General features: G+C 50.5%; 1 protein-coding gene across 1 annotated transcript; it reads right to left on the reverse strand.

Moving 5' to 3' along the window:
* Positions 1-1,331: 1,331 nt before the first annotated feature.
* Rdh8 (retinol dehydrogenase 8) lies at positions 1,332-8,769 on the reverse strand. The gene is made up of 6 exons (XM_075967615.1): positions 8,667-8,769; positions 5,050-5,211; positions 4,173-4,352; positions 3,118-3,211; positions 1,623-1,806; positions 1,332-1,547 (listed from the first exon to the last, which is right to left on the reverse strand). Exons 1-6 carry the CDS (start codon positions 8,767-8,769, stop codon positions 1,332-1,334), a joined length of 939 nt encoding a protein of 312 aa, XP_075823730.1.
* Between the last annotated feature and the right edge of the window lie 892 nt (positions 8,770-9,661).

The raw sequence follows: 9,661 nt of genomic DNA on the forward strand, positions 1-9,661 counted from the left end.
GAGTGTAGCGGGCCTGTTTCCAGCGTCGTCTGAACTCGGGCCAGTCTCCCTGTTGGGTCAGCAATAGCATCCAGCCAGTGTTTAACACCAGCCTCCCCTTGTGTGTTTGTTTGTATCGTTACCACTCTTAGAGATGAGGATTCTCCCTTCTCTGCAGCTGAGTCTGACTCAGTGTGATTTCAGCAGCATAGGAATGTATGGTGAGTCCAGGGGCCCATGGCCTCAGCCACAGGAAATCCAGAGGGATGCAGAGCTACAGCCTGAACCCCTCCCCCCTCTGCCTCCCACCGAACCCCAAACTGCAAGAAATCCTTATTTGTGAATTTTAAATTACACTCTTTTTCTTTTTTACTTCCGTGTGTGTGCGTGCGTGCATGCCTGTGTGTGCGTGCATGCGTGTGTGTGTGCACGCATGGGCATGTATGCATGAACACTGCGGTGCATAGGTAGAGGTCAGAAGACAATTAACAGGAGTTGGTCTCCTTCTACCATGTAGGTCCCAAAAATTGAGTTCAGGTGGTCAGGTTGGGTGTAAGTGCCTTTGCCCTGGGTCACCCCGACAGCCCTATACATACGTATACCATTCAGGTGGAAAGTCACAGCGCCCTGAAAATGGGTAACGTGGGGAATGATGAAGTCAAGTAGGGATAGTGTGGAGGGGCTCTTGGGGAGATAATGATGTTCAAGTGGAGGTCTTACCTCCACCTTTAAGCCTAAAGATCAGGGGATGGTCCTGAGTTCCTGGTCCTCCTGTCTCTACATCCCAGAGTGCTGTGATTGTCGGTCTGTACCGCCACACCTGATCACGTGCTGCTGGGAGACCCTGCCTCAGTGTGTGAGGTGGAGAGCAATTGGGAAAGATGACATTACACACGTACACATGTCCTATGCACATACACCCACATACACTCACACACATGTGCACCTACACACACACACACATAAAAAAAGGCTTGGGTGGGACAGGTGGCTCAGAGGTTTCAGCTCCCACTACCCATGCTGGGCAGCTCACACAGACAGTGTACTCCAGCTCCAGGGATCTAATGCCTTTTCTGGCCTCTGAGGGCACCCCTAGCACATATGCCAGCCTACATATTAACAAAAAAGTTAGCTGGGTGTGGTGTCTTTTATTTCAACACTTGGGAGGCTGAGTCAGCCCTATCTCTGTGAATTTGAGGCCAGCCTGGTCTACATAGTGAGTTCCAGGTCTTCATAGTGAGACCTTGTCAACATTTCTTCCCCCATGGGCCTGGGTTAGTGAAAAAGTCAGTGTGTATTATCTAGGGGCACAGCCCTGCTGTCCAGGGTGGAAGGGGTCAGCTTTGCTCTGCTCATCCGGGCCCCACACGTGTTGGGAGGCAGCCACAGGCCAGGCATCGAAGACCAAGGTTGAGAAGGCGAGGCCAGCGGAAAAGGAGCCTGTGGGCGGTTCCCACGTACAGGCTTCCAGAGGGGTCCATGGCCTTCAGCACCGTCAGCGGAAGGTAGCGAGTGTTGGTCTGTCTTCGGAGTGGGGGTCTGGTGGAACCGATGACCTTGGCGATGACCTGTAAGAGGGGACCCTGAGTTCTAGGACTTACAACACTGTCCGACATCCTGAGCCACAGCATCTGTCCACTCACCTTGGCCACATCCCGTGGGCTCTGTCCCACAGAGCGGAAGAGCTCCCTGGAGGCTGGGAGGTACAAGTCCCGGAAGTAGCCCAGGGTGTCAGGGTCAGTGTCCGGAAACTCCGTCGTGGAAATCTGAGCCAGGAGTTTTCCTTCAAAGTCAGTGATGACCGGGCCTGGCTCCACCATTGAGATGCTGGGAGGAGGGCCGGGATATGGATGCCGGGCTTCAGCAAACTCCTTCACTGGCTTTCCCCTCACTCTTTTTCTCCAGGTGTCATTGTTATTGGTATTTTGAGACAGGGTCTCACTGTGTACCCAGGGCTGTCCTAGAACTCACTCTGTAGCTCAGGCTGGCCTTGAAGTCCCAGAGACCTGCCTGTCTCTGCTCCCGAGTGCTGGGACATTGTGCGCCACAAGGTCTGGTCCCCCCTTCGTATTTATTATTACTGCTGTTGTTATTACTTTTCAGCACTGAATGGTCTTTCTCACACCAGGCAAGTGCTCTACTAAGCCGCAGCCCCAGCCCTCTTGGTATTACTTCATCTTTCTTCATCCCAGTCTCCCTCTCAGCCTGTTTCCCTCACTTTCCTCTCTCTTCCTCCCACTTTGAAAAAAGGTTTTATCAGCATATATTATTATTATTATTATTTTTCTTTTTCGAGACAGGGTTTCTCTGTGGCTTTGGAGCCTGTCCTGGAACTAGCTCTTGTAGACCAGGCTGGTCTTGAACTCACAAAGATCCTCCTGCCTCTGCCTCCCGAGTGCTGGGATTAAAGGCGTGCGCCACCACCACCCGGCCAGCATATATTATTTATGAATAATAATGAATTTCCATTTTCCCCCTTTCTTTAGGTTTTTTTTTTTTTTGAGATAAGGTTTCTCTGTGTAACAGCCCTGGCTGTCCTGGAACTAGCTCTTGTAGACCAGGCTGGCCTCGAACTCACAGAAGCCCTTTTGCCTCCTGAGTGCTGGTATTAAAGGTGTGCACCACCACGCCTGGCTAATAATGGGTGTCTTATGTACATAATGTACTTTGATCGTCTTCACCCTCTCTCATCCCCTCCCACTCCCGCTGACCCCTCCCTCTTCCCACCCAGCCCCCTTCTACTTTCATGTTTTTCTCTTTTTTGTGACCCAGTGAGTTCCTTGGGGGTTGCTTATAGAGCGTGGGTGAGGGGCTGTTCACAAGAAATGTCTCTTCCTCCCAAGCCACCATGAACTGTCTACCCATCCTCAGCGTGGACTGGGCCTCATTAGTGCCAGCTCTATTAACTGGCCACTCTCTTCTCTATCTCCCTTTCCCTGTGGCTACTCCGGTGTCCACCGTCTCCCTTTCCCTGTGGCTACCCCGGTGCCCACCATCTTCCTTTCCCTGTGGCTACCCCGGTGCCCACCATCTCCCTTTCCCTGTGGCTACCCCGGTGCCCACTGTCTCCCTTTCCCTGTGGCTACCCCGGTGCCCACCATCTCCCTTTCCCTGTGGCTGCCCCAGTGCCCAACTCACAAGATATTGAATTGACGCAGCTGGATAGCAAGGCTCTCGAAAAATCCTTCCAGGGCAAACTTGGAGGCCGCGTAGACATCGTTGAACATGACACCTGGAAGGGGAGGAGGGAGAAGGACTCAGGGGAGTGTGCCAGTGAGAGACTTCTTGGGTCCCAGGGTGATGAGGTCTTTGGAACACAGAGCAAGGGGGATTTGAGCGTTGACTAAGGGGACAGAGTCATGGACACAAGGAACTGTGCAATAGGCATCAGGGCGAGGTTGTTCTGGATAATGTGTCACCACCTTCCAGCTCTACCTGCTCGCAGGAACCTCCCCTACTTCCCTCTCTATGGCATGGTCCTTTTCCTTAAGGCATCCCCACGGTCCGTGGGCACAGTGACTTGTTACTGCTTCTCCATTGCAGTGCAGTTAGAGCATGGCTGGGGAAGGAGTCATATCACAGAGTGTGTCAAGATGAGGAAGGGAGAGAGTCAAGAAGGATTTGAGGAAGCAGAAGATCCCAGGAGCACAGATGGCAAGTAGGTGGCAGACATCACAAATCGATCTCTGTCTTTTCTGCTGAGTCTCCGAATTCCAACACTATATACATCCCTAGGGCCTGATGGGGGCTTTCTGTCTTTTGGATTTCAGGGGTTTGACTGGAAGGATGTGTCAGGTATGTCTAGAAGTGGAGTTGATTCTAGCATGTGACTGACTGTGACATGTGTACCATCACTGCCTACTCTGACCCCAGGACAGACAAAGTAAATCAATCCCAGAACATTTCCTTCCTGGGCTTCAGAATCCTTCTCAAGTGGGGCAGTGGTGGCACACACCCTTAATCCCAGCACTCTGAAGGCAGAGGCAGGTGGATCTCTGTGAGTTTGAGGCCAGCCTGGTCTACAGAGCGAGTTCCAGGACTGACTCCATAGGTACTGAGAAACCCTGTCTCGAAACAAACAAAAAAGAAAGAAAGAAAGAAAGAAAGAAAGAAAGGAAGGAAGGAAGAAAGGAAGGAAGAAAGACAAGTTTGTTTGGACCATGAAATCCTGGATGGGGAGGCCCCAGACTCACCTTGGAGCCCCATAACACTGCTGACCACCACGATGTGGCCTTGTCGCCGCCTTTTCATTCCTGGAAGCACAGCTTTGACCAGACGGACAGCCCCAAAAAAATTGGTGTTGAACACGTTCTGCATAGCAGCTAGGCTGAGTTCCTCCAGGGGCCCCACAAGGCCTACTCCTGCGTTGTTCACTAAAGGGGTGCACAGAGTGTTGCTCGGGTCACCCCCAGGACCTGAGTCGTCAGAACAAGTCTAGGAGGAGACATGTGGAACTAGGTGGTATTAAGCCGTTTAGTTTTTTGTTTTGTTTTGTTTGTTTGTTTTTGAGACAGGGTTTCTCTGTAGCTTTGGAGCCTGTCCTGGAACTAGCTCTTGTAGACCATGCTGGCCTCGAACCCACAGAGATTCGCCTGCTTCTGCCTCCCGAGTGCTGGGATTAAAGGCGTGCACCACCACTGCCCTGCAAGCAGTTTGGTTTTTATACAGGCCTCTGGGTCTGAGAGAGTGGGTAGATCTACTGGAAACCAAATCTTTGTCATACCATCCATGAGCAATTCCCGTCTGCTCCAAAATTGCACCAAGATGGCCAGACCCACCCGCCTTAGCAGGCTCCATAGGGACATGAGTGGCCGCTTCATCATCCTCCTGTCTCTGAGTGACTCACTGAAGTAATTTTCCCAACCACATATGGTTTTCTCTTTGTGTGAGGATGTCTCTCCCACGGAGGCCCTCCCCCAAAGTCTGGCATCTCTAATGAACAGATTGGTACTCCTGACGCGTGGCCAGCTGGTCTACTCCTTATCCAGGGCTAGAAGCTGTCATCATGCTGGGGGTGAATGCTTGAGTGGTAAGTGTTTGTGGGTGACTCCAGGACCCTCCAAGCCTCACCCAGCACGTCCACTCGTCCTCCGTCAATGTGGCTCAGACAGTTGGCCACCGAGTCGTCACTGCACACGTCCAGCTGGGCCACGCTGAGTGTCTTCCCGAGTGCCTCTCCAGCAGCTGCCTCCAACGGCTCCTTCTTCCCCAGGTCCCTCATGGTGGCCACCACTGGAGGCAGAGAGCAGAACTGGACACGTGCTGCGCTTCTTTACCCTGTGTGTTTATGTAGGATGTGTGTGTCCGTGTGAGCGTCTGTTCATGTGTCTGTACAGGCACAGGATAATCCTGGGTGTCATTCCTTAGAAGACAACTACCCCCTCCCCAAATTAAATGTGTATATGTGTGTATGTGTGTGTATGCGTGTGTGTGCGCGTGGATGGGCCATCACACATGCATAGACACCAGAGGACAGCTGAGGATCAGTTTTCTCCTTACGCTGTGGGTTCTGGAGAGTGAAGGGAGGCAGATGCTTTTACCTGTAAGCCATCTTGCCATCTCAGTCTCTTCCTGAATTGGAACTCATCAAATAGGCTAGCTGCATTATCCGCTGAGCCGCAGGGGCTCCACCTCCTTCTGCCTTTCCAATGCTGAGCCTGGCCTTTTTACCCGGGTGTGGGGATAGAACTCAGGTCTTCACGCGTGTGCGGAAAGCACTTTGTTGCGTGAGCTGTCTCTCAGACCTATTGTTGTTGGATTTATTTTATTTTATTTATTGATTAATTTTTGTTTTTAAGACAGGGTTTCTCTGTGTAGTCTTGGCTGTCCTGGAACTCAGAGATCTACCTGCCTCTGCCTCCTGAGTGCAGGGATTAAGGGTGTGAGCCCCAACTGTCAGGCTATCTCTAGGACTTTTGTGCTAAGCATTCCTCTGCCAACTGGACCCAGCCTCAGAGCCTTAGTGTCTTATCTCTAAAATGAGGAGGAAGAGAGTGAGTGAGTTGCCCCCTGGGTAGGAGTACATGACAGACTAGACACTTAGAATGGTCTTAGGTGGTTAGCACTCCCTGTAGCTGGGCACATGCCTGCCTCCCAACACTCAGAAGGCTGAGTTAGGAGGGTCTTGAGTTCAAGGTCAACATGGACTGCACAGTGAGGTGGTGTCTCCAAAACAACAAAAGACTAGGGATGCAGCTGAGGGTAGTGCAATTGTCTAGCAAGCAACTGGCCCTGTGTTCTGTCTCCAGCATATACACACACACATGTACACACACGCGTGCACACACACAGAGGATGCAACTAACATCAAAACAAACTGAACCCTCTTTAGCAATATTATTCTTAAAAAAAAAATGTACTCAGCTGGGTGGTGGTGACGCATGCCTTTAACCCCAGCACTCAGCAAGGCAGAGGCAGGTGGATCTCTGTGAGTTTGAGGCCAGCCTGGTCTACACAGTGAGTTTCAGGACAGCCAGAACTACACAGAGAAATCCTGTCCTCAAGAAACCAGAAAAAAAGTTTTATTTTTGTATATTATTTGTGTGTGCGCATAGTTCAAAGGACAATTTTAGTAATTGGTTTTCTTCTTTCACCGTACACGTTCAGTCCCAGGGATTGAGCTCAGATCGTTGGCTCTGTGGCAAGCACCTTTTCACCTGCTGAGCCCCGTCATAGGCCCCTTAGGAGACGTCTACCCACCCACAGGGATGCAGCTTTGCTCACAGGGAAAATTCATGTCTCACACTGTGCCCACCTCTAACCCAGAAGGCTGGGAGAATCAACTCTGCCAACTGGGGTGATGTCCTCACCCTGGCAGCTGGCTCTAAAGTGATGATGTCTGCCAGCTTCCTCTCCCACATACTGTGGGCTGGAGGATCCAGGGGTGGTCTGCACGGCTTGGTCGTGAACTGCACGGCGCAGTCGTGAACTGCACAGCTGCACTAGTTAAAGGCTCCTTTAAGGCCCCAAGGTCAGGTTTACTGTAAGACGGTAAGAGTTTCATCCTGGAACTGTAATCCGGCTTAGTGGGGACACTGTCCGTGACCATCCTTGGTTGCTGAAGCTTGCTTCCTTTGAGATGTCTTCTGGGACAGCTTCTCCCCAACAGCCCCCCAAAGATTTATTTATTTACTTTATGTGTATAAATATTTTTGTCTGTATTGTGCCTGATGGATGCTCTGAAACTGGGGTCCTGGATGGTTGATAGCCCCATGTCAGTGCTGGGAGTAGAACTTGGATACCCTGCAAGAGCAGTCAGTTCTTGCTCTGTACCCTGGCTGGCCTCAGAATCGTAGATCCCTGTTTCTGCTTCCTGAGTGCTGGAATTGCAGGCTTGTGCTGCCACCGTACCTGGCTCTATTACCACTGGGCAGGCTGCAGTCTCTCTCTCTCTCTCTCTCTCTCTCTCTCTCTCTCTCTCTCTCTCTCTCTCTCTCTCTCTCCTCTCTCTCTGGCAAGCTCTTGTTATATGGTTTAGTCTGGCCTTGAATTTACCACAATCCTCCTGCCTCTGCTCCGGAATGTTAAGATTACAGACCTGCACGCCATTCCCAGCCTGCTGCATTTCTTCCTTCCTTCCTTCCTTCCTTCCTTCCTTCCTTCCTTCCTCCCTCCCTCCCTCCCTCCCTCCCTCCCTCCCTCCTTCCTTCCTTCTTAAAATCTTATTGCCGCTCTCCTCTCCCCTCTCCTAATGCACATTATCTAGAGTTGAGGGTTTTTGTTTGCACACTTATTTTATTTGGAGATAGGTATCACTAGTGAACGAGGCTGACCTTGAATTCAGAATCCTCCACTCTCAGCTCCTTGAGTAGTAGAATTTCAGGTGTGCCCTGTCATGGGCCTGGCTGGGGGTTGAGTTGTTTTCTTGTTTTTTTTTTTTTTTAATTTCTCCTTTCAAGACAGGGTCTCCTGTAAACTCAGGCTAGTCTTAAATTTGCTGTATTTCTGAGGCTGACCTTGAACTCCTGATCCTCCTGTTCACTTCTTGGGTAATGTGACTACGGGCGGGTATGTGTTACCACAGCTGGGCATAGAACCCAGGGCTTTGTGCATTCTTGGCAAACACACTACCAATTGGTCTACGTCTTACGCACACACACATGCACACACACATGCACATACAAATACATGTACACACATATGCACACACACATGTGCACACACATGCACACACAAATACATGTACACACATACACACATGCACACACACATGCACACACACATGCACACACATGCACACACACGCGCACGCACACACACACAGTTTCTTCATAACATTTCCTATCTGTCATCCAGTACTCAAGAAATACATGTGAGGGGCTGGGGAGATGGCTCAGAGGTTATGAGCTCTGGCTGCTCTTCCAGAGGACCCGGGTTCAGTTCTCAGCACCCACAGGGTGGCTCATAGCTGTGTCTAACTCCAGTTCCAGGATATTTAACACCCTCTCTGGCCTCCTTGGGCACCAGGTGCACATGTGGTGCACAGATACACATGCAGGCAAAACACCCATACGTATAAAATACAAATAAATAAATCTTAAAGAGAAGACACATATATGAGATGACAGAGTTATGTAAGTGAGTGTAATAGAGGGCTTCCCTCTGTGTCCAGGGTCTTTCCTACACTCAGGAGGGTGGGATAATAGAGATAGTACTAGAAACTGTGACCCTAGGGAGCTAGTACTTACCCTGGTAACGTTGTCTGGGGTCGTGAGCCAGCTGAACAGCGAGTTCAAGGCCAATCCCCGAAGAACAGCCAGAGATGAGCACAGTCCGAGGCTGGGAGGCCATGCTGATCCTCTCCGGAACCTGTGACGTCACTTGCAGGCCCCTCCCCCACCCCACAGGACCTACAGCTTCAGCTAACCTCTCTTTCCTAAGCCCCAGTCGCCGGATCCCCTGCAGAGCCCAGAGGTCCAGGGAGGACCTGGCAGAGGCTGGCCCTGGACAGCAGCTGCAGCCTCTGTCAAACTCAGCAGCTCTAACTCTCATTTAAGCAAATGCTTCCTCTTAAAGGGCCTGTAATTCCAGCACTGGCTTGGGAAACTGAGGCAAGAGGATGGACAGTCTGGGATTTTTTGCTTATTTATTTGTTTGTTTTTTAATTTTTTTTAAAAAAATTGTTGTTAGCGGGGCGATGGTGGCGCATGCCTTTAATCCCAGATCTCTGTGAGTTCGAGACTAGCTTGGTCTACAGAGCTAGTTCCAGGACAGGCTCCAAAGCCACAGAGAAACCCTGTCTCGAAAAACCAAAAAAAAAAAAAATTTGTTGTTCAAAACAGGATTTCTGTGTGTAGTCTTACCTGTCCTGGAACTCACGCTGTAGACCAGAACTACATTGAACTCAGAGATTCGCAAGCCTCTGCCTCCTGAGTGCTAGCATTAAAGGTGTGTGCCACCACTGCCCGGCGAAAGGAAATTTCTTAAGACATAGAGTATAGACTGGTTGTTTTCTTTTCCTTCCTTCCTTTTTTTCCTTCCTTCCTTCCTTCCTTCCTTCCTTTCTTCCTTCCTTCCTTCTTTCCTTCCTTCCTTCCTTCCTTCCTTCCTTCCTTCCTTCCTTCCTTCCTTTTTTCTCTCCCTCCCTCCCTTCCTCCCTCCCTTCCTCGCTCCTTCCTTCTTTTTCTTTTTCTTTGAGACAGGGTCTATGTAGCCCTGGTTGTCCTGGAATTGATATTAGACT

This window comes from Microtus pennsylvanicus, chromosome 3 (genome assembly GCF_037038515.1).
Source record: "Microtus pennsylvanicus isolate mMicPen1 chromosome 3, mMicPen1.hap1, whole genome shotgun sequence".
NCBI lineage: Eukaryota > Metazoa > Chordata > Mammalia > Rodentia > Cricetidae > Microtus > Microtus pennsylvanicus.